Source organism: Cervus elaphus, chromosome 6, assembly GCF_910594005.1.
Source record: "Cervus elaphus chromosome 6, mCerEla1.1, whole genome shotgun sequence".
Classification (NCBI taxonomy): domain Eukaryota; kingdom Metazoa; phylum Chordata; class Mammalia; order Artiodactyla; family Cervidae; genus Cervus; species Cervus elaphus.
In genome coordinates, this window is record NC_057820.1 from 1041945 (window position 1) to 1064860 (window position 22916).

At 66.7% G+C, this 22916-nt stretch overlaps 1 protein-coding gene and 1 long non-coding RNA gene across 12 annotated transcripts; one reads left to right on the forward strand and one right to left on the reverse strand.

Annotated features, from left to right (window-relative positions):
* Nucleotides 1–985: 985 nt before the first annotated feature.
* Nucleotides 986–4374, reverse strand: LOC122696136. 2 transcript variants are annotated; one of them, XR_006341693.1, is made up of 4 exons: nt 4251–4374; nt 3593–3689; nt 3313–3448; nt 986–1122 (listed from the first exon to the last, which is right to left on the reverse strand). It is a non-coding gene; the product is annotated as an uncharacterized LOC122696136 (long non-coding RNA). The 2 variants fall into 2 exon arrangements; XR_006341692.1 differs by lacking the exon at nt 4251–4374 and having other exon boundaries at nt 3593–4177.
* A 195-nt stretch (nt 4375–4569) lies between these two features.
* Nucleotides 4570–19476, forward strand: FGFR3 (fibroblast growth factor receptor 3). 10 transcript variants are annotated; one of them, XM_043905955.1, is made up of 18 exons: nt 4570–4761; nt 5127–5337; nt 10487–10753; nt 10869–10922; nt 12349–12521; nt 12612–12735; nt 12817–13007; nt 13638–13788; nt 15096–15292; nt 15586–15731; nt 16096–16217; nt 16301–16411; nt 16617–16807; nt 16894–17016; nt 17096–17166; nt 17329–17466; nt 17560–17665; nt 17759–19476. In XM_043905955.1, the coding sequence occupies exons 2-18, from the start codon at nt 5229–5231 to the stop codon at nt 17903–17905; spliced, it is 2421 nt and encodes an 806-aa protein (XP_043761890.1). In that variant the 5' UTR covers nt 4570–4761; nt 5127–5228; the 3' UTR covers nt 17906–19476. The 10 variants fall into 10 exon arrangements, with proteins under 10 accessions (XP_043761890.1, XP_043761891.1, XP_043761899.1 ...); XM_043905956.1 differs by having other exon boundaries at nt 15096–15286; nt 15583–15731; XM_043905964.1 differs by having other exon boundaries at nt 12817–12968.
* The last annotated feature ends 3440 nt before the right edge of the window (nt 19477–22916 follow it).

Below are 22916 nucleotides of genomic sequence, written 5' to 3' on the forward strand. Positions count from 1 at the left end.
CTAAAATTAAGGACCTTGTACAACAGTTAGTGTTGGCCAGCGGACCTTGGAATTTCTCCACTTCTCCATGTTCTTTAACATCTCTGCTATAATGAGCAAGTCAACTGTGCTTTTTATTTTCTGAGAATGAATTTAAAAGGCAGAAATTACCCACAATCTACAACAGGGCTTCTCTGGTGGCTCAGACGGTAAAGAATCTGCCTGCAGTGCAGGAGACCACGTTTGATCCCTGGGTTGGGAAGATCCCCTGGAGAAGGGAATGGCTGCCCACTCCATTATTCTTGCCTGGAGGAGCCCATGGACAGAGGAGCCTGGCGGGCTGCAGTCCACGGGTCACATAGAGTCGGACGTGGCTGCCCACTCCATTATTCTTGCCTGGAGGAGTCCATGGACAGAGGAGCCTGGCGGGCTGCAGTCCACGGGTCACATAGAGTCGGACGTGGCTGCCCACTCCATTATTCTTGCCTGGAGGAGTCCATGGACAGAGGAGCCTGGCGGGCTGCAGTCCACGGGTCACATAGAGTCGGACGTGGCTGCCCACTCCATTATTCTTGCCTGGAGGAGTCCATGGACAGAGGAGCCTGGCGGGCTGCAGTCCACGGGTCACATAGAGTCGGACGTGGCTGCCCACTCCATTATTCTTGCCTGGAGGAGTCCATGGACAGAGGAGCCTGGCGGGCTGCAGTCCACGGGTCACATAGAGTCGGACGTGGCTGCCCACTCCATTATTCTTGCCTGGAGGAGCCCATGGACAGAGGAGCCTGGCGGGCTGCAGTCCACGGGTCACATAGAGTCGGACGTGGCTGCCCACTCCATTATTCTTGCCTGGAGGAGCCCATGGACAGAGGAGCCTGGCGGGCTGCAGTCCACGGGTCACATAGAGTCGGACGTGACTGCCCACTCCATTATTCTTGCCTGGAGGAGCCCATGGACAGAGGAGCCTGGCGGGCTGCAGTCCACGGGTCACATAGAGTCGGACGTGGCTGCCCACTCCATTATTCTTGCCTGGAGGAGCCCATGGACAGAGGAGCCTGGCGGGCTGCAGTCCACGGGTCACATAGAGTCGGACGTGGCTGAGCGGCTTTCACAGCAGTCACCACCTCTCAAATCTGCTTGCTTTTCCTTGGGGGAGGGACCTGGTTCAGAACAGCTCGGCAGGGCGTCCCAGGGGCCCCCTCCCCGTCCCTTGTTGACCTGCTCTGAGTCCTCAGCAGGCAGGAGTGGCAGTGACTTCCCGAGATGGTGGGGACGTGTGCTGGGAGGAGGGGGGAGCTTGGAGACTGAGCCGCCCCTGCGGGGGGTCCCCCAAGCCTCCTGGAAGAGGTGGGCTGGGCACTGAACACCTGAAGTCACCCCGGGGCCTCAGTCTCCCCCAGCCCAGCCCCGAGCCCATGGCAGCCCCTCCCTGGGCCTGAGTCCCTCAGGAGGCTGAGCGGGAGGCTCTGGCTGGGGGTCCCCTATCCTGAGCCCCTGGCTTAGCGCTGGCCTTGACGGGTGCCCGTTGGGCACCGCGGCGGCTGCAGCGGGCAGCAGCACTGTAGATGCAGGCGGGGCAGAGGCTGAAACTCCCCCGAGCTGAGTGCACCTTGGCGCCATGAACCCAGTGTGGGCCCAGGCCGGGCGGGGCGGTGAGGAGGGGCGGGGGGGGGATGCTGACAGCCCGCTGGGGTCCGCACCCGGGGCCCAGGGCGGCCTGCTCACCCACACAAGCCCCAGCACGCAGGGCCGCCCAGCTCTGACTCACCCACCAGGCTGGGCTGGGCTGGGCCCGGCTGCCCTCAGCCTCCACACCCACCTTCCTTCCCCGTGCTGTGGGCCCTGGGAGGTGGGGTCAGTGTTTGGAGAGGGGAGCGGGCAGGGAGGGGTCAACTGTAAGCCCTGGGCTCCAGGGGGCCTGGGGAGCACCCACCACATGGGGTGCTGGGAAGACTCAGCCCGGCGGAGCTGCAGGGGGTCTCAGAGGAGATGCCCCGTCAGCGGGCTGTGATGAAACCCTGGCTACCAGGGGCATTGCCCACCCCAGGGGAACCAGCACAGGGGCCTGTGAACCACGGGCCCGCCCGCCGTCTCGGGAAGGCCCCATGGGACAGCTTGCTCCAGCTGAACGTGCTGACTTGGAAACAATAATTGTGAACAAATAAAATTATTTTGTCAAGAATATTAAAAATGCCTTCGAGCAGTGTCCTCCCCTGGTGGCAAGGGTGGGGCCAAGTGGGCAGCAACTCCTCCAGGGCTGCAAGAGGCAGTGTCAGACCCTCTGGAAGCAATCTGGCAGAGTCCGCTGCCAAGAGCCGTGAAAATGCTCCTGAACCCTGACCCAGATGCCACCCTACGGTGCCGCTGGAGACAGGCTGCAGTGGAGGGACCACTTCAAACCGTGGGCAGCACCAAAGAGACCAGCCACCGTGGGGGGAGGGTGTGTGGCGAGGGGCAGGATGGGGCCTCCAAAAGGGAGATCCACTCCTGGAGCCTGGGAATGCAGCCTTATTTGGAAAAAGAGTCTTGCAGTCGTTAAATTAAGCTCATGAGATCAAGAGATCAGCCTGGATGATCTGGGTGGCCCTACATCCAAAGACAAGTGTCCTTATATAACAGAAGAAAAACCACGTGGCTATGGAGGGAGATACTGGGGTGGATGCAGCCACAAGCCAAGGACAGCCAGGAACCACCAGCGGCAGGAAGAGGCGGGAAGGGCCCTCCCCTAGAGTCTGAGATGGGGCTGGGGAATGTGTGGCAGGGGGACAGCCCCACCAACACCTTGATTTCAGACTGTTGGCCCCTAGAACTGGGAGAGACTAAATTTCACTCAACCGGTTTGTGGGAATTTGTGCAGCAGCCCTGGGAAGGGAATCCAGGGTGTGAAGCACCCAGAGGTCAACCAGGGCCCTTCGCTGGAGGAAGCGGGGGCTCACGGCACACTCTGGGGGCACCGTGGGAGTGCCCTCTGCCCTCCTCTGCTAGCACTGCCCACCAGCCAGACCCACACGGACGTGGATGGTGCCCCTGCCCAGTCTGGGGGACGTGGGCTTGACCAGAGCCGGCAACCAAGGCGGCACACAGCAGAGGCGCTGATCTGTCTGGTGGGCACAGAGCAGTGGGCCCTTCTGTCAGCAAGTCCAAGCTCACGCTGCTCGCCGCGCGGCAGGCCAGTGAACCAGAGACAAGGTGTTGAGAGCCAGATGACTGAGGAGGTGGCAGACTAATGTCTCACAATAACTACCTTATTGGGGTCTGGATGCCAGCTTCTTTTACAGATCAGGGATGAGGGGAGGGGAGGAAACAAAGGAAAAAGTCCATGAACATTGCAAATACCTCCTAGAACAGCAAGCCTTAGGCAGGGTGATGTGTTGATTTCTTCCTCCCTGCCATCTGGAGGAAGGTGGACAGGGTTCTGAACCAAGGCACCTTTTAACAAGGAGAGGGGCAGGATTCTCTAAGGCAGGCCATTCTGTATGATTAAAATAAAAAGGAAAAAAGGAATGGAAAGCAAGTCAAAGAAATAGTTCCAACATAGAGTCAGACTTGACTTTTCCCTGTGACACTTCAGGGTCCCAAGGTCTAGCCCCAAAGGCTGGGGTGTCTCCAGGCTCACCTGGAACAGTGGGGTGGCCGGAGCAGCAGGTCAGAGACACTCTCCTCGACCAATTTGCTGATGAGCACACGGAGTCTGAGAAGCCAGAGGCACTTGGCTGGGGGACCCAGAGCCAGACCCAGGGGTCACCCTCTCCTGTCTGGCTCCTTTGGGTTCCTCCTGCCTTACTTGCCCCAGGTCCCTCTCCCCCCACTCCAGGCATCTCAGGCTTTGCCACCAGCCCCCCACCGCAGCCTTCCTCAGAGCCCCAGAGTTGGGGTCCTGCACCCAGGGCCATCCAGTCCCCTCTCTCCATTCTCATGCGCAGCAAGCACCCTGTCTCCAAACTTCTCCCTGGGGTGGAGTGTGCCTGGGTGAGCCTCTCTGGCCAGTAACTCAGGCAGCTGAGCTCTGCGCGAATGCAGCAGGCGCTTCATAAATGCAGCACCAGGCCCCCCAGCTCCCGGGAGTGCAGGCCCCTAGCATCCCAACCCCAGGCGGGCAGGCCGAACTGGCCTTGGTCCCGGGCTTTCCGGGCTGCTCACGCCCGCCCCGGGGCCTAGCCTGTGCGGTGAAGCCTCCCTGGCAAGTCTCACCCGCAGAGACCACCCCTCTCTACGTCCCCTCCCCACCCAGCCTTCCCCGGGCCTGAGCCCCTGGTCAGCGGCCCGCTAGTCACCGGGACAGCACGCTGTGCAAAGAGAAATCGCGCTCGGCCTCTCTGTGCGCCGGCCCGGCGCGGGGGGGCCCGACGGTGCGACTGGGGGCCTCGCGGAGGAGCGGGCTCCCACGCCCTCCGAGACCGCCGGGCGCCCCCGCCCCGCCCCGCCCCGCCCCCTCTAATCCCCTCGGCGGGCAGGGGCTAGGCCGGCCGCGGCCCCGCCCCCGGACCGCCCCAGGGGAGGGGCGTGTCCCCGCGCCCTGCGAGCCGGGGCGGGCGTGGCCGGGGCGGGGCGGGGCGGGAGCGGGCCGGCCCCCACTGGCTGCCGCGCGCCCGGCCGCCCGGGCTCAGTGCGCGGTGGCGGCGGCGGCGGCGCGGGCAGCTGACGCCGCGCGGTCCAGCTCGGCCGGGCGCACCGAGCACTGAGCCCGGGCGGACGGCCGGAGGGACGAGGCGCAGGCGCTGGGCCGGCGCGCGGCGGGCGCGATCCAGAGCCGCGCTCAGCGAGTCGGGCGCCCGGGGCCGCCAGGTCGGTGCGTGGGGACCCGGCGGGCGCGAGGGGTCCGGAGCGCGCGGCGGGCTCGGATCCCAATTGGTGTCTGCGGCGGGGCCCGGCCGGGGCGCGGGCTTCCCGCTCTGGAAAGTTTGCCGCCGCCGCCGCCGCCCTGGGAGGGCTCTGCAGCAGCCAGGGAGGGAAGGGGGAGGAGGGACCGCGGTGGGGAGGCGGCGGCCGGCGCCAGGCGGCCCGGGAGCCCTGGGCGGCGGCGGCGGCGGGCGGGCGGGCGGGGCGGCCGGGGATCGGAGGGGCCGGGGCGCAGGAGCCCGGCCACCGCCGCCTCCGCCCCTGCGCTCCCCGGCCCGCCCGCTTAACGAGTTGCCTGCTTCCTCCCGCAGACTCCGCAACGGCGCCCTCCTCCCGCCGGTGCTAGAGCCGGGCCATGGGGGGCAGCATGCTGGCGCGCGCCGCCTGAGGACGCCGCACCCCCCGCCCCCGCGATGGGCGCCCCGGCTAGCGTCCTCGCGTTTTGCGTGGCAGTGGCGGTCATGACCGGCGCAGTCCTCGGTTCCCCGGGCGTGGAGCCCCGCGTCGCGCGGAGAGCGGCAGGTACGCGGGGACCCGGCGGGCGGCGGCGGCGGGGCCGGGGAACGGGCGCAGAGGTGGGTGTGGGGCGTTGGATGTTTGAGTGGGCCCCAGGGCGCGCTCTGCTCTGGCATCGCGGGGCCGGCGTCCGGGTTTCTGCCGCCCGCCCTCCCCGGGGATCGGGGCCAGAGCTGGCGCGGCAGTTTGTGGGGCGCCTGGAGCCGCAGGGCTGCCACCCAAGTACGAGGCTGTGGCGGCGAGCTGGGCACCGCGGTGGCATCCGCGCTCCCCGCCCCCCGCGGCTCCCCAGCCGGGCGCAGCCTGCCCCCCGGCGCGGTCGGGAGGGCTTGGGGGCTGCGTTTCCACGATTCCCATTGTTCTGCGGGGTCCGAACTGACAGAAAGTTCCTGCTGTTGATGCCCCTGCCCCAGCCCCCTTCGGGCCCCAGTTCATGGCCAGCTGCAGCCAAAGCAGACTCTGGACTTTGAAGGGAGGGTATGAAAGTGCGTCAGCCCGCGGCTGGGCCCCAGCCCCTCAGTGGCCTGCACGACCAGGTGACACCTTCTAGTGCCTCCGTTCCCCTCCTCCCAGCTCTCACACTCCGGGAGTTAAGATAACTGTTACCCTGGGGCGCGCGCCGAGCGCCAGGCCGGGCTGGAAAGTGGTTAGCGCGAATGCCCGAGCGGCGTGGGGCTGTGGTCCCCCTCTGGCGACCAAGGTTCGGCGGGACGTCGAGGGTCGGCAAGAAGGGCCCGTGGGCGCGGGCAGCAGAGGGTATGGAGCGCGTCTTGGCGCGGGACCGCGCCCCTCACACGCGCCGGGCCCCCCGAGGTGCAAGCGCGCACCGCCCCCCGGCCGAGCGCTCCGTGTGCCCACGCCCGGCACGCGCTCTGCCAGGCTCCCGGTGGCCGCCGGGCAGAGAGGGGAGGCCCGGGGGGCGGCCGTAGGGAGCCCGCCCCTCTGGAGACCGACGACTTTGGGGCGCTGGAGAGGGTCGGCGCGTGCGAGGGGCTGCGCGCACCCCCGTCCCCGGCCGGGCGGCCGCGCGGAGGGAGGCCTTCGCCCGGTGAGCTCACGCCCCACCCGGGCGGGACCCGAACAGCCGCTCCTTTGTACCTCGGCGCGGCCACAGACGCGCATTGATGGCGGCCCGGCCTCGCGGGGAGGTGTGAGCCGGGCGGCTGCGGGCGCGCGGTGCCAGGGAGGCGGCGGCCGCGGGCTGGACGCAGGCAGATGGCGGCCCGCCCCTCCCCGCGCCCCCCGCGCCCCTTCCTGCGGCGGCGGCGGCGGCGGCCTCCCGGAACAATGTCATTTTTTTATGAATGAAAGTGGGCCCTGCGCTTGAATGTGCGTGTCATTCAGCGGCGTGACAGAGGCCGTCGGGAGGTCAGCGCGCGCTTTTAGCGCCTGCTAGGGCGGCCCCCGCTTCCAGGGGCGCCGAATAGGCGGCCGCGGGGAGGGGGGGCTGAATTAGCATTCGCATTCAGATAAAGATATTACTCCCTACGGCTGGGGAATGTCAACTAGCCCCGGGGGAGGGGCGGGGGGCGGGGCCCAGGCCTCCTGGATCCCCTGCGGCGCAGAGTGGGGTGGGGGGGGGGATGGGCAGCGGGTCCCCCAACCCCCACGCCGCCTTAAGGGACTGCTGGCGTCCCCACCAGATGCGGGCCTGGGGTAGAAAGACCGAGGACCGGGCCGGCCTCCGCAGGAAAGTTGGCGAAACAGGTAGCCAGTTGAAAGATCAATAAACTTAATCCGGTTCCTGAAAGAGCTGCAGAGCCCTCGTGAAATTTACAAAGGTCCCAGCCTGGCTCTCTCCCAGGGAGCGTAAGTTATGGCGCCGGAGCTGGCAGAGGTCAAGGACAGTGGAGGAGGTGTCCACAGCAGGACCGCCCGGCCACCCCAGCAGCTTCCCCTCCACGTGGAGCCACGTTCTCAGTGAGGGCCTGGGTAGGGGCCCCTACCGGTGGGGAGGTTGCAGGGGACCCACCCGGCCAGGACGGGTCCCTGGGGGCGCAGGCCACGTCTAGGAAGGCCCTGGTGGCAGCCTCCCCTGCCTGCTCCTCAGCAGGGCTGGACTTTGAGCCCCACAGGCCTCTGGGTGGTTCATTAACCTGGGCTGAGCCCGAGCCTGGACTTCTGGCCTCTGAGCGCCTGCATCGAGCTGGGGAACGTCCCCGCCCTCCCCCGCAAGCCCTCAAGTCCCACTTGGGGCCCTATCTGTGGCCCGGCACACCCCATTTTACAGTTGGGCCCAGAGAGGAGCCAGGGTCTCATTGAGGAGGTGGGGACGCAGTGCCCAGGCAGCGGTTTGGGGGCGGGGGTGGCCTGGCTGGCCCGAGTGATTTACAAGTGAACGCAGGCTTGTGGTGAGCCTCTTTGGGGGGGGGCGGGTCCTTAACCCCAGGCCCTGCTGGGCTCCGAGGGACTGGCTGCCTGCCCCAGGTCCGGGTGCTTGCCCGCAGCCTCAGTTTCCTTGCCCATCCAGGAGTCCTGGTGGCCAGTTGTAGGAGGATTAGGCTGGATAATCCTGTAAACCCCTCATTAGCCTCCGAATTAGTCAGGCCTCCGAATCCCACCCCTTTCTTTTTCTAACTTTGTTACCAAACCTTTCAGATTCTTTCCGGGTGGGGTGGGAGGAAGGCCCCGACTTCAGGGTCCTTGTGGGGCACCCTCCGGGATGCTTAAAGCACGTACCTGGCGGCAGAGAGCCTCACGTGTCCAGGGCCGGAGGGCTCTTCTCTTCCAGCGGCTCCAGGGGGTTCCTTTGAGTGGGGTGTGAATTCGATCCTTGTTCTCCTGGTCTCCCCTGACCCGGGCACACCCCCATGCATTGAGGGGGCCTCAGCTGTAGTGAATGAGTGAATCGTAGCATGTGAGTTTGAGCAAACTCCAGGAGATGGTGAAGGACAGAGGAGCCTGACGTGCTGCAGTCCTTGGGGTCGCAAAGAGTCAGACAGGAGTGAGCAACTGAACAACGTAGTGACTCCAAGCCTGCAGTGACCCCCGAACCAGGAGCACGTCCCCCCAGCAGAGGTCTCTGCCTTCCCCACAGACGGGCTCCGGTTCTGGTCGGCGTGGACAGCAGCCCTGGTGGCGGAGTCCCCCTGCTTGGGTGGTCTCCCTGTTCTGACAGTGCGGGATACTGAGTCACGGGTGGGGGATTCTGGGCCTGGGAGACAGGGCCAGAGGAGGGCCTGGCGTGGCTCCTCCAGGGCACGGTACCCCTTGGCGCCCCTCACTGAGCTTAGGCTTTGGGGGTGCAGGCGGGAGCAGGTGCTGTGGACCCTCGGGGACAGATGCTGGCACGTGGCACTCGGGCACCCACCAGGCACAGAGGACATTTGTTGTATACCAGGTGTGGCCCCGGTGGCTATCTGGGTGTGGGAGGACCCCCTTGTGTGGCTCAAGGAAGGCTTTTCCCGAGGCCCCTGGGGATAGGAGGCTGAGCAGTCCACGGCATGTGGCCCCCCCCACCCCCGAGGTAGAGCGCCCCCTGCACCCTGTCCATCACTGTCTCCCTGCCTGACCACCCTCTTGGCCCTTCCTGGTCTCCCCGGGGCCCTCCTGGGGCAGGGCAGGCCCGGTGGACTGGACCTGCAGGAAGCAGTGATGCCTCTGCTGTCCCCACCTGGGTCTGCGGCCATCTGGTGGGGCAGGGTGGTGGGCAGGTCAGAGGTCGGCCGTCGGCCGGGTCCAGGCCCCACCTCTCCCCACCCCGCCACCGGTGATGGCTGCAGGCCTGAGTCTGGCCTGGGGTCGGTTCTGAGTCCTTCCAGCCCCTGCTGGACCGGGTTGAAGCGGATACTTGTGCGGGTGGCTTGACCTGCCGTCGCCTCCCAGACCAAACCGGAACCAACCACTGTTGCCCTTGGGCTGGGGCCTGAGGCTGAGGTGGCCACAGCTAGCCTGTTCTTGGCCTTCTGGGGGGCCTCAGCTGACTCCTAGCCCTGGGTGGTCCCCACATGATACCGTGGCTGGGACTGGGGGCTGCCTGTCAGGCTGGGAGCCCCTCACTGGGGGCCCAGGGGACGCAGACACCGTGGACGGTTGAGGGAGCCCCCTGGTGGGCCCTGAGCTGGTGGACCTCCTGAGGTGGGCAGGCTGAGCGGGGCCTGTCTGGGGAGCTGGCGTGGCCAGAGTGGGCAGCTGGGCCTCGAATCTAGGCCATGCATCGGCAGAATGACAAGTAAGGGTGCGGCGAATCCAGCTGGGTCTGCGCGGTGGGACCACCCAGCCCTGCCCCGGGCCTGAAGCCCAGGCTACCAGGCATTGTCTGCCCCTGGCAGGGAGACCTGGGCAGGCGGTCAGCCCCTGGGTCTCAGGCCTTGTGGGCCCCTTGGGATCTGGGCGGGCAATGGGCAGCGGGAGGGCCCAGGGGCCTAGCGGACATCTGCAAGGACCCTCCAGCCCAGCTTCTTGGCACTTGCGGGGGAGGTGGGCCAGGGCTGCCTGCCTGGCCTGGGGGCCCTCCGCCAGCCGAGCCCGGAGCCCTCCTCCTCCTCCCACCCGTGTCCCTGTCTGTAACGTGGGGTCCTCGGTCCCCTCACCCCACCAACCATACCCGTGCGTGCATGGGTGCGTGCACACCACACGTGCATGCATTGCTGACCCCTTTCCTGGTGCTCACTGCTGAGGCTAGTTTAGGTCTAAGGCGCTCCCTTCCAAGTCCGCATGTAGGCTGTCTCAGCCCCAGCCGTTCTGGGAAGTTTGGGGTGCTCTGTCGTATGCTGGGCAGTATCTGTTCTCAGGTCCCGGGGTGGGTGGCACCCCCTCCTGGGATGAGTGGCCTTGTCCCTTCCCCGTGTCATCCCCACCTGACGTCCCCACGAGGCACGCGCGCACCCACCTCCCACGGTGCTGCTGCCCGTGAGGTCACTGTGGATCTTAAACATTTCCAAGTGGTTGGAAAAAAAGCAGGAGAAATGCTTCACGACAGTCTGGAGTGTCCCGTGTCCACGTGTTTGACTGGTGTGGCCCCCCCACCCGTCTCCTTGCGTTGCCAACATAGGAGAGTCGGCCCTGGCACCGCTGACGGTCACCCCTGCCCCGGCCCGCCCTATGGGACGGCTGGCAGGACCGCCTCCCCGGTCCCTGCCTCCAGGCCCCAGACGGCCCGGCACGTCCAGTGCTGCGTGGGGACACCCGCCTCACACCCCCATCTCGCCCGCAGAGGTCCCAGGCCCCGAGCCCAGCCCGCAGGAGCGGGCCTTTGGCAGTGGGGACACCGTGGAGCTGAGCTGCCGCTTGCCGGCGGGGGCGCCCACGGAGCCCACCATCTGGGTGAAGGACGGTGTGGGCCTGGCACCCTCGGACCGCGTCCTGGTGGGGCCGCAGAGGCTACAGGTGCTCAACGCCTCCCACGAGGACGCCGGGGCCTACAGCTGCCGCCAGCGCCTCTCCCAGCGGGTGCTGTGCCTCTTCAACGTGCGCGTGACAGGTAGTGGCCAGGGCGCGGTGCTCCCAGTGGGGGGAGGCGCGGGGAAGCCCGGCCCAGGGAGGGCCCTGCCTGGCTGCAGGCCGCTTCCCACATCGCCCTCTCGCCTGCCTTACAGACGCCCCGTCCTCGGGGGACGACGAAGATGAGGACGACGAGGCCGAGGACACAGGTGAGACCAGGCTTCAGGCGCGTGGGGCTGCCCGGGTGGGGACCTGCCTTCCCACCGGGGCCCAGCCCCGCCCACCCCAGGCACTGGGCCCCTGCTCGGCAGGCAGGCGTGAGACCGGGGCCGGGGGACCACCTCTGCGGGGTTCTGCCTGTGTGGGGCGGTGGGTGCCCACCCCTGGGCTCTGGGGCAGGTGAGGGGTGGGGTGAACACTGTGCTGCAGGGCCGGGGGCCGGGGCTCCGGGAGCAGCTGGGGGGCTGGCGTGGCCAGGGCTGGGGGAGCGAGGCTTGTGGTCACTCCCACATGCGTGTGAACCAGGGCAGGGGCAGCAGTCAGGGGCTCAGGCAAACAGGAGGCACCTGGGATAGCCTAGGCAGGAGAAAGGGGGTGGCCGTGGGTGTTGGGGTATCTCTGGGTGTTGGGCTGTCTGGGTGTCAGGGTGGCCGTGGGTGTCAGGGTGTCTGTGGGTGTCCGTGGGTGTCAGGGTGTCTATGGGTGTCGGGTGTCAGGTTGGCCGTGGGTGTCAGGCGCAGGCGCATTTACAGGGAAGGGGCTGCCCGCGGTGGTTCCTGGTGGCAGCCTGTGGGTGACAGTGCCCAGGTACCTGGGCCTGGAACAGCAAGCAGCCGGGGGCTTTGCCTGCTGTGGAGCGGCCGGTCTGGGGAGGTGGGCTGTCTGCTTTTGGAGGAGCTGAGTTTGCAACGCCATGAGATGCGGGGCGGGGATGAGGGGACCCAGCGCGCGCCCTGTCCGTCTTCTCCCTCCGCCCCTGTGGGTCCCGCCCACTCTGGCGGGTGGGTGGTCTTCCGCTGTGGCCGCAGCACACCCAGCGGGCCGCTGGTGGGGCTGCCTGCCTCCTGGGAGACGCCTGCCTGGCCTCCCCAGTCCAGCCCCAAAGGAGAAAAACCAGCTGGGCCGTGAGGGTGGGGTGAACAGTCCCGGAAAGCAGGGAGGGGAGCAGGACCTCCCGGAAGTCCTGTCACCCACGGGGCAGAGCGTGGCCCGGGGTCTCGCAGATGCCCACGGACTCCCGGCTGGTCACAGGGCTCCGGGTTCTCTGGGTGGCTGGGTGTTGCTCATCCATCGAGCTGGACTTCCTCACCTGCCGTGCCCTGGTCCCTCTGCCAGTCGGTGGGCCCTCCCCGATGGGCCTGCCTGGGTGGGTGGAGATCCCCGAGACACCTCTGCATCCTGGGTCATGGTGCGGCACCCTGGACCCCCCGACTGGAGCTGGCGTTTGAGGGAGGTGAGGGGACCTGGCTTTGGGTGTGCCCGGAAGTGGCATTCAGGCTACTGGAAGCTGCTCCAGCCCCGGGCGGGGGTCTTCAAAAGGCTGACATCCCCTCCGCAAGCGGGAAACAGGCTGGAGGGGGACAGGCAAGCCTCTACCCACCCCTACCCCGGTCACAGCCTTCCCTCCCCCGACAGCAGGGGCCCCTTACTGGACGCGGCCCGAGCGGATGGACAAGAAGCTGCTAGCGGTGCCGGCCGCCAACACGGTTCGCTTCCGCTGCCCGGCTGCTGGCAACCCCACGCCGTCCATCACCTGGCTGAAGAACGGCAAGGAGTTCCGGGGCGAGCACCGCATCGGGGGCATCAAGGTGGGCCCGCGGGGGGTGGGGGCGCGGGGGCCTTGGGGTGGGGGTGGGGGGCGCGGGGCCCGCCATCCGCTCACCGGTGTCCGCCTGCAGCTGCGGCACCAGCAGTGGAGCCTGGTCATGGAGAGCGTGGTGCCCTCGGACCGCGGCAACTACACTTGCGTCGTGGAGAACAAGTTCGGCAGAATCCAGCAGACCTACACCCTGGACGTGCTGGGTGAGGCCCCGGGCACGGGCGCGGGGGGGTGGGCCCAGGCGTTGCGCGCAGGCCACCTCTGAAGCCCTCCCCGCCCCGCAGAGCGCTCTCCGCACCGCCCCATCCTACAGGCGGGGCTGCCCGCCAACCAGACCGCCGTGCTGGGCAGCGACGTGGAGTTCCACTGCAAGGTCTACAGCGACGCCCAGCCCCACATCCAGTGGCTGAAGCACGTGGAGGTGAACGGCAGCAAGGTGGGGCCCGACGGCACGCCCTACGTCACTGTGCTCAAGGTGGGCACCGCCGCCGGCTGGCCGGGCGGGGAGGGCGTCCCAGGCGGGAAGCCTGTCCGCCCGGGGTGGGAACACAGGCGCTGGGCCTGGGGAGATGCAGCAGGGTGGGCCCGGGGGGCGGGGTCTGTCCACAGCGGCCTGCAGACCCAGAGCGGGGCTCTCCGCCGCCTGCAGGCGCCTCCCTGGGCCCTCAGGGCAGGGCTGTGTCTGTTCGGTTCCCACGGACCCGGGGTGGGGGCCACCCCAGTTGGGGTGATTGCGACATCTGCCGCCCAAAGAGAAACATCTGTTAAAGACACACGATGGGGCTGAGAGGCAGGACGGGAGTGCAGACTGGGGGTGGGGCGGTGCCCAGAGCTCTCAGGCCTGGCGGCGACACGGCTGGGACCCCAGGGGCGGGCGGCCCGAGCGCCCGGCGGAGGACCTCTCTGAGGGTCCGTGGGCAGTGGGGGTGCGTGACGGGCAGCTGTGTCCAGCGTGAGCACTGCGCCCGCCGCGAGGCGTCTCCACGCCTCCTCCAGGCAGCCCTCCTGGCTGTTCCTCGGTCCGGGTGAGGGCCAGCTCCTCGGCAGTCGTGCCCGCGTGTCCGGCGGGGCCCCCGCGCCTGAGCCGGGTCTCTTGTCCCCGCAGTCGTGGATCAGTGAGAGTGCGGAGGCCGACGCGCGCCTCCGCCTGGCCAATGTATCCGAGCGTGACGGGGGCGAGTACCTCTGTCGAGCCTCCAATTTCATAGGCGTGGCTGAGAAGGCCTTTTGGCTGCGTGTTCACGGGCCCCCAGCAGGTAACAGCTCTGTCCCACGCCTGCCTGGCACGCCGAGCTCCAGCTCTGATGCCCTGGCCCTGTGCCCACCTGCACGTCCCACCACTCCCGCCCCCTACCCCGGCTCACACTCTGCTCCCAGCGTGGCCGCCTCTGCACCTTGACCCCCCCCCCCCGCCCTCCGTTATGACCGCCTGCTCTGAGCCCCCATAGCCTGCGCTGACCCGCCTGCACCCCGTGTGTGCCCCAGATGTCCGGGCCCGAGCGCTCACCTTCAGCTGCTCTAGCACGCGTGCCCTCTCTCTCTGTCTGTCCGTCTCTCTGTCCCCTCCTCTCTCTCTGTCTGTCCGTCTCTCTGTCCCCTCCTCTCTCTCTGGCCCCGGCTCCCACTGCTACTCACTTCTGCCCGGCCCTGCCGGCTGCCTGCTCCCCGACCCCCGCCTGCCCCCCTCCCCCGGTGCACGCTCACCCCGCCTGCTGTGCTGACAGCCAACATGTCTGGCTCACTTGGGACAGAGGACTCGCCGGTGGAGGGACTGGCTTCGGGCTCGGTGTGGACGCGCGGGGCAGAGGCCGCTCGGCCGCGGGGGCCGCGGTGGCGGTGGCGGCGTTTTCCTTGCAGCCTGGCCGGATCGGCGCCGAGTGGACTCTGGCTGCGGTGCCCGCGGGCGGCTCTTGGCGCTCTCCTATCGCGCTGTGTTCTCTCTTTGTAGACGGCGGGCGCTAACACCACCGACAAGGAGCTAGAGGTTCTATCCTTGCGCAATGTCACCTTTGAGGACGCGGGGGAGTACACGTGTCTGGCGGGCAATTCTATCGGGTTTTCCCATCACTCTGCGTGGCTGGTGGTGCTGCCAGGTACCAGCTTCTGCCGCTCTCGCTCTGTCCTCTGGGGGCTCGGGACGCGCCAGTGCCGCCGGGGAGGCCAGGGGACCGCAGAGCCCGCCGGCCGGCTTCCACACCCGGCCTGCGGGCAGAGTCCACCGGGCCCTATCTCGACCCAGACGGGCCTTCCCCCCCCACAGCGCCCCGGCCCAGCAGGGTCCCTGGCAGCTGACATGGTGGCGCTGGCGTCTCCCGGGTGGCGGGTGAGGGTGCTGCTGGCTCTGCTGGGCTCTCTTCTCTCCTGGGTCTGTCTGCTCCTCGTGGCCTGTGCACTTCTGGCTGCTGAAGACTCAACGAGGCCTTGGCACTCCCCTTACCCCGCCAGGGGCGGGGCCTGTACCCTGTCCTGGCCCCCACCCCCACCATGCCCGCAGCTCCGGCCCTGGGCAAGGCGCAGGCTCCTGCGACGCTGGGCCAGGCCGCCGACTCCTGTGTCTTTGCAGCCGAGGAGGAGCTGGTGGAGGCCGGTGAGACTGGCGGTGTGTTTGCGGGCGTCCTCAGCTATGGGCTGGGCTTCCTCCTCTTCATCCTGGCCGTGGCCGCCGTGACGCTCTACCGCCTGAGGAGCCCACCCAAGAAGGGCCTGGGCTCGCCCGCAGTGCACAAGGTCTCCCGCTTCCCGCTCAAGCGACAGGTAACAGAAAGTAGATACCAGGTTCCGAGCCCGCCCGTGCCCTTGCCTGGCCCGCTGCCCCGGCCCCCAGGCGCGTCCCCTCTGTAGAGTCTGAGGACGTCGGGGTGTGGGCCGAGCCCTCCCCAGTCTTCACAGTCACCCCGCAGAGCTGGGTTACTCTGGTGCAAAATGTGTTAAAAACCTCCGCTCAGCACCACGCAGAAGTCAGGCCCCGCCCGGGCACGCAGTCTGTGGGCACTGCACTCCGGGTCCTGGCTGCCCGGCCCTGCGGCACCAACCTGCCCCTGCCGACCCAGCAGGTGTCCTTGGAGTCCAGTTCGTCTATGAGCTCCAACACGCCGCTGGTGCGCATCGCCCGGCTGTCTTCGGGCGAGGGCCCCACCCTGGCCAACGTCTCTGAGCTCGAGCTGCCCGCCGACCCCAAGTGGGAGCTGTCCCGGGCCCGGTCAGTGGTGTGCGCAGGCCTGGGACCCTGACCCGCTGGGGGATGTGGGGGCACAGAGGGTGGGGGTCCCATGGCGGGGAGGGGTTCCCACTTGGGCCTGACTGAAATCAGATGGGAGTCAGGCTGACTCCCTGATGAATATGGGGCTGGATGCCCCCTCTTGAGACGGATGAGGGGGGACCCACTCTCGGAAAAGTGACCTCACGGTCCAGAGGTCGCGGGGTAGTGTCCTTTATCACTATTAGCAGGGCTGCCGGGGCGAGTGTGGAGGGCTTCCTGGAGGCGGCGGCACTGACCTCAGGCTGCCTGGGATAGGACTTCAAGCAGGCTGGTGTGCTCATGGCCTCTCTGCTTCTGCTACCAGGCTGACCCTGGGCAAGCCTCTCGGGGAGGGCTGCTTCGGCCAGGTGGTCATGGCAGAGGCCATTGGCATCGACAAGGACCGAGCTGCCAAGCCCGTCACGGTGGCGGTGAAGATGCTGAAAGGTGATGGTTGGGTGGGGATGTGGCGAGGGGGCCCGTGCCAGGCTGGACGGCCTTGCCTGACTCCGCTGCCCATCCCCACACAGATGACGCCACGGATAAGGACTTATCGGACCTGGTGTCCGAGATGGAGATGATGAAGATGATCGGAAAACACAAGAACATTATCAACCTGCTGGGCGCCTGCACGCAGGGCGGTGAGAGCCGGGGCCTGCGGGCAGGGCGGGGGTCTGCAGGCGGGGCGGTGGGTGGGGCTTCATGCAGAGCGGTGGGCGTAGACTGCACTGGGGCGGTGAGGGCCGTGGGCGGGGCCTGCACGCAGACGCGGTGGGGGCGGGGCCGCGCGGGGGTGGGGCGGTGGGAGGCCCGCAGGGCGCCCCTCTGAGCCGCCCGCACCCCCAGGGCCCCTGTACGTGCTGGTGGAGTACGCGGCCAAGGGCAACCTGCGGGAATACCTAAGGGCGCGGCGGCCCCCGGGCACTGACTACTCCTTCGACACCTGCCGGCTGCCCGAGGAGCAGCTGACCTTCAAAGACCTGGTGTCCTGCGCCTACCAGGTGGCGCGGGGCATGGAGTACCTGGCCTCGCAGAAGGTGAGCGGGGCCAGGGGGTGGGGGGACAGGGAGCGGCGGTTGGAGAGGCCGTGGGACCGGCTCAAACCCGCGCCCTCCACCCCCAGTGCATCCATAGGGACCTGGCGGCCCGCAACGTGCTGGTGACCGAGGACAACGTGATGAAAATCGCCGACTTCGGCCTGGCCCGTGACGTGCACAACCTCGACTACTACAAGAAGACCACCAACGTGAGCTCAGCCCGGGGAGGTGGGGGCTCTTGAGCCAAGAGGGCGCCTGGCAGCCAACACGCCCCCTTCATCCCTCCAGGGTCGCCTGCCCGTGAAGTGGATGGCACCCGAGGCCTTGTTTGACCGCGTCTACACCCACCAAAGTGACGTGTATGTGGCCCCAAACTTGGCAGGGGCGTGGGCGGGGAGTGGAGCACAGGCCGCTGGGGGCAGGCACCCGGGAGGTCTTGGGCGCAGCCCCCTGGGCTGAGCCCTGTGCTCCGGTGGGGTCTGTTCCGGGGCTGACGCGGCCGCGCCCCCCACCACCCACAGCTGGTCCTTCGGGGTCCTGCTCTGGGAGATCTTCACGCTGGGGGGCTCGCCGTACCCCGGCATCCCCGTGGAGGAGCTCTTCAAGCTGCTGAAGGAAGGCCACCGCATGGACAAGCCGGCCAACTGCACGCATGATCTGTGAGTGCGTTCCCGCCGCTGGGGAGGGGGAGGCCAGCCCCGAGGGCGGGGCGCTGGTGAGCGGAGGGCGGGGCCGACCTGCGTGTCCCCCAGGTACATGATCATGCGTGAGTGCTGGCACGCCGCGCCCTCGCAGAGGCCCACTTTCAAGCAGCTGGTGGAAGACCTGGACCGCGTTCTCACCGTGACGTCCACCGACGTGAGTGTGGGCCCGCCCCGCCCCGCCCCTCCCCGCGATGGCTCCCGTGCGGAGGGGCTGCCGCGCTGAACGCAGCCCACCTGCCACCCGCAGGAGTACCTGGACCTGTCAGTGCCCTTCGAGCAGTACTCGCCAGGCGGCCAGGACACCCCCAGCTCCGGCTCCTCGGGAGACGACTCCGTGTTCGCTCACGACCTGCTGCCCCCGGCCCCACCCGGCAGCGGGGGCTCGCGGACGTGAAGGGCCGCGGCCAGCTGGCCGAGCCCCCATCAATGTGAGAACAGACCCCAGCTGCCGCTGGCGTGCCGTGATCACCGGGTCCCGCTGGGTCCCGCCGGCCCGGGCCCAAGACCTGGAACGGGTGGACGGATGGACAGACAACGTCACGTGTGTGTGTGTGTGCGTGTGTGTGGGCGTGCGTGCACACACGCATGTGCTCTGGGGTCCCTGGGGTGTTCGCCCTGCTGTACGGTGACCTCCTGGCCACCTGGACGGGCAGCACCAGGGGACCAAACGTAGAATGTAAGGGGCTCCTCCCATGGGACCCCTCAGGACAGGCGCTGGGCCCCTCCCCGAGCTCCCTGCCCCGCCCGCAGTCCCCCACAGGGAGCCCCGGGGGGCTGGCCAGGCTCCGGTGTCCAGAGCGGGTCGAGGCCCCTCCAAGTGCCCAAGCTGAGCCTACAGGGAAGCCCCCATGTGGCGCACCTTCCCCCCAAGTGGCACCTTCTGCCTGGGGTGTTAGCAGCCCCCCACCTCCAGGCCTCCCCATTCCCCACCCCGCCCCCCCAGAGACTGAAATTACGGGTACCTGAAGGCGGGAGCCTTTAACTTCTATCTGAAAGGTTTATTCCAGAAATGAGTGTACATTTATATAAATAGATGCTGTGTATATGATATACACATACATATATATATAAATATCTATATGGGAAAAGGCAGGCCGGTACAACTGAGGCTCGGGACCCTGAGGGGGCAGGGGGCAGGGGGCAGGGGGCCCCTTAGCCAGGGGAGGCCCCCCGGGACTCGCTGTTGAGAAACCACGGAGTAGGGAGGGGCTTTTCTGTCCTTGGACCTGTATATTTGTAAAGCTATTTATCGACACCCAGAGCTGTGTCCCGTCGCTCCCCAGGGCCCTAGTGTTTAGCCAGCTGCATGGCAGAGGTTTAAGTTTTAACTTATTAACAGTGAAAAGGTTTATGCTTCGTTTAGGGGATTGCTGAGGGTGCCTCCAAGCCCGCACCCCAAGGCTGGAGCCAACCCCTGGGCACCCTAAAGGGTCATTAATAGTTTGAGATGATTCCATGAGGATATTTTATTCCCTTTGGCCTTCTTTTGCAGGAGAAGTAGATTTCTATAGGATTTTTCTCTAGGAGATTTATTTTTTTAGACTTCAAAGCAAGCTGGTATTTTCATACAATTTCTTCTAATTGCCATGTGTTCCAGGCAGGGAGGCAATTTCAGGGGGGGCCACCCCTGCATGCAGGTTCAGATGTTATTAGATGTTACAAGTTTATATATATCTATATATATAATTTATTGAGTTTTTACAAGATGTATTTGCTGTAGATTTAACACTTCTTACGCAATGCTTCTAGACTTTTATAGCCCGGACTGCTACCTTTCAAAGCTTGGGAGAGAAAGCCACAGATTCAGTTTTGTTACTTTTTGTACTGTTAATGGCCCTGAGTTTGGGCGGCTGTTCTCTGCTTGTCAGCAGGCTCAGGGTGGTCTCTGTTCTCAGGGACCCCAGCCTTGTGGGGGCCAAACCGGCAGATGTGCTTTCCAAAAAATAAACAGACACCTGGTTCAGATCCATGCTTTCTTGTCTCTTGTCCTGGGCTCCCAGGCAGCTCCCAGGTCCTCCCTGCAGGAGGGCGGGGTCCCTGGTTGCAGCAGGGGTGGGGGCCTCCAGACTGGACCGGCCACCTGGGTCTCACTCTCCAGGGCTTTCCAGCCCAGATCTCTGGCACAGGGGCCCACCACTGGCATGGCAGAACCTTGAGATCACCGGTGGTCTTCACTGCCTTGGTCTGGGGTCTCCAGGGGCAGGGGATGCGGATGATGTGTTTGTGTGAAGGGGCAGTGAGGAGAGGCTGGGCCTGGCCATCCTGTTTGTCCCCAGCTCATGGTTTTCAGGGACTCTGGGGGATCACGTCCAGGTACTTGTTGCTGGTTCCAAGGCCCCCTGCCTCCACCCTGTCCCCTGTGCCTGCTTACCCAGTCAGCTGGGGAGAGGGAGGCTTCTAGGTGGGTGCCCTACCCCACCATGGGACCCCATGTAAACAAGGCCCCGGGCTTCGACAGTCTGCAGTCCTGGCCACACTCCTGCTCCTGGCTGGCTTCCCTCCCCATCCCAGGCCTGGCACCCCCTTGGGCCCCACCGTCGCCCCCTACACAACCTCCGGCAGGCACTGTATGCCAATACTCTGGCTGGTCAGTCAGGGAGCTGAGGCCCAGTAACAGGATCTGGGCCCGCCTACTGCAGCGTTCAGAGCCTGAGGGAGGCAAGACAGCAGAACACCCATGCAGCAGTGGTGGGGATGAGTCTGGGAAAGCTTCCTGGAGGAGGCAACGGTGGTGCCCAGCGGGGAGGCTAGGGTGGCTTCAGGGACAGGTGGCCGTGTGGAGTCCCGTCCTGCCCGGAACTGAACTCTGGCCAGGGCCGGCTGGCGCTACCCCATGCGCCCCTGCTTTGCGACCTGGTGCCCCTCTGTCCCTCATGTCCCACCATCTTGAGGGACAAATCAGCCCCTGGGCACTGTAAACTTTTACTCTGGCTTCAAAGAAACTTGCTCCCCTTACCGCTGTGTTCAGCTCACCTCTCAAGAGAGGGGTTTTTGGACCCTCTTTCTGGAGACCAGGAGAGGCTGCCAGGGGCTTGCCTCTGGATAACGGCGCCGCCCAACGCCTGACCACTCGGGAAAGCGCCTCCGGCCCCTCCCAAGCCTCTCCAGCCTGCCAGAGACCCCGTGTTTGTGTCCAGTGCTCGGGGGACACGCGGCGATAGCGGCGGGAAGGGCAAGGAGGCCAGGGAGGGCCAGAGCGCGGAGGGCGCGGGCAAGGCCAGAGCCGGGAGGCGGTCCCCGTCGGGACCGGCGCAGCGCGGGCGAGGCGCGCCCTCTAGCGCCGGCCGGGCAGCGTCCCCGCCGCGCCACGGGCTCCTCTCCGGCCCGGACCTGGCGGGGCTCTATGCGCTGTCTGAACAGCCAGGGCCCCGGCGGCCGGCGCGGGGCCGGCCTCCTGGGGCACAGGACGGAGACCCGGGGCTGGCCGCCGATCGGAGAAACGGGCCCCAGCGGGCAGGCTGGGCGCCAGGCAGCGGGCCGGACAGCGGCGCAGCCCACTTCTCCGCGCGCCCGCACCTGCCCGCCCCTCACGCTCCCGGCCCCGCCCCTCCCAACCGCTGCCCCGCCCCTCAACAGTTTGGCCCCGCCTCCACCTGGGGTCCCGCCCCTCCCATCGCTGCTCCGCCCCCTGCGCACCTGGCCCCGCCCCCCTATCGCTGTCCCGCCCCTCACCAACCTGGCCCCGCCCTCTCCTATCGCTGCTCCGCCCCTCGCCAGCCTGGCCCCACCTCCACCCGTGGCCCCCGCTCCTCCCATCGCTGCTCCGCCCCCCGCGCACCTGGCCCCGCCCCACCTATCGCTGTCCCGCCCCTCACCAACCTGGCCTCGCCCCCACCCGCGACCCCGCCCTCTCCCATTGCTGCCCCGCTCCTCACCAGCTTGGCCCCACCTCCACCCGCGGCCCCGAGGCCCCGCGGCAAGCAGGTGGGGGTCCGGCCCAGGCCCGGGGCGGGCCGCAGTGGGCTTAGGGTGCAAGGCGCAAACACCCTGCCTGCCCTCGGAGACTCTAGAGCCCCCAGTCTCCAATCTTGGACTCTTGGCCTGGTCTCACCCTCCGCCTTCCCCTCACGGCCTGGGATGCCTCACCGGGCTCGTGTGTCTGCACCTCAGTCCTGGCCCCCCTCGCCTTCGGAATCCTGTTCCCACCCTGTGGAGGCCTCCTGCCCACCTCGCCAGGCTGGACACCGACCTCGCAGTGTCCTCTTCCCCAGGTGGGTGCGTGAACATGCTTGGCTGCAGCTGTCTACTTCTGCCCCGCCGGCTTAAGGGAGCTGTGGCATCGCCCATGTAAAAACATGTGCCCCCACCAGGAACGAAGGTCCCCAGCCACCCAGAGCAGGCTGTAAATCAGGACCCCATCTGGCTGTCCCTCCCCAGGCCTCGTCTGAAACATCCCTGCCCTCCTCTCCTGCATGTGGCTTGTGGAGGGGGGACAGCCATGGACATGCTGGTGGCTCCTGTGGGTCAGACTTCCCTGGCTGGGCATAAGGCAGTGCTTGGGACACATGGCCGGCGGCCCTCACACACAGCTCCCCACCAGTCACTCCAGCTCCCTGTCCCCATGATGGCCATTCCGGGAGGCTGCACCCAGCACAGGTGGCTTCCAGCATTTCTCCTGGCCAGTCCACGGGCTGGAATTCCCCCTGAAGACCTTCCTGGGATGGGCTCCACTTCCTCCTGAGAAGGCCAGCTGCCCCCAGGTCCTTCCCGTCTGTCACCTGTTCTCACTGTCACTCTGGTGGCAGGGACGGAACTTCCTCAGCATCACCTGGGTGTGTGGATTTTGTTTACAATCGATTAAGTCTTCACTCTTATGGATACTCATTCTGACCTCAGTTTGGCCAGAAGCATCCCTTCAGGTTGGCTGCAGAATCCCATGACTGCAGCCCTGACTCCGTAAGCCATCCCTGCCCCGCCCTGGGTCAGCCGTGCCAGGGCCTGGTGCCCCTTGATGCGGCCTTCTGAACTGTGCAAGTGAGAAGCCTCTTGTCCCGGGGCACCGGCTCGTGCCTGCATCTTATGCAGCCCTTGTCCCTGGCCAGCTCCCAGCAGAGTGGACACATTCAGTGCACAGCATAAAGGGTCTGGGTGCCTGCTGGGGGCGAGATGAACCTTGGACGGGAGCCACTGCAGCCCAGCAGCCAGTTGTCTACGCCTGCACCCACAGGGACCATCATCCTCCCACCCGGTCACGAGCCGTATGTGAGCGCAGAACCCACGGGGCAAAAACAAGTGGCCACGGCCCAGTTCAGGGGGACAGGTGTCAGGGCTCAGCAAGGGCGGGAGGAGCCCCCACAGCGCTGTGGCCAGCACAGGGGGAGGCCGCTTGCGGCAGGCCGGACATCCCTGCTGGAAGGGAGGGAGACAGGACGGGGTCTGTCCTGCTCCTTGAACTGTCTGCCCGG

Bases quoted from the DNA above. Each gene is read 5' to 3' on its own strand.
- FGFR3 (XM_043905955.1), top strand. From the start codon at position 5,229: ATGGGCGCCCCGGCTAGCGTCCTCGCGTTTTGCGTGGCAGTGGCGGTC. The intron at 5,338-10,486 runs GTACGCGGGGAC...TCTCGCCCGCAG, and splicing joins CGTCGCGCGGAGAGCGGCAG to AGGTCCCAGGCCCCGAGCCC. The intron at 17,467-17,559 runs GTGAGTGCGTTC...CGTGTCCCCCAG, and splicing joins GCCAACTGCACGCATGATCT to GTACATGATCATGCGTGAGT.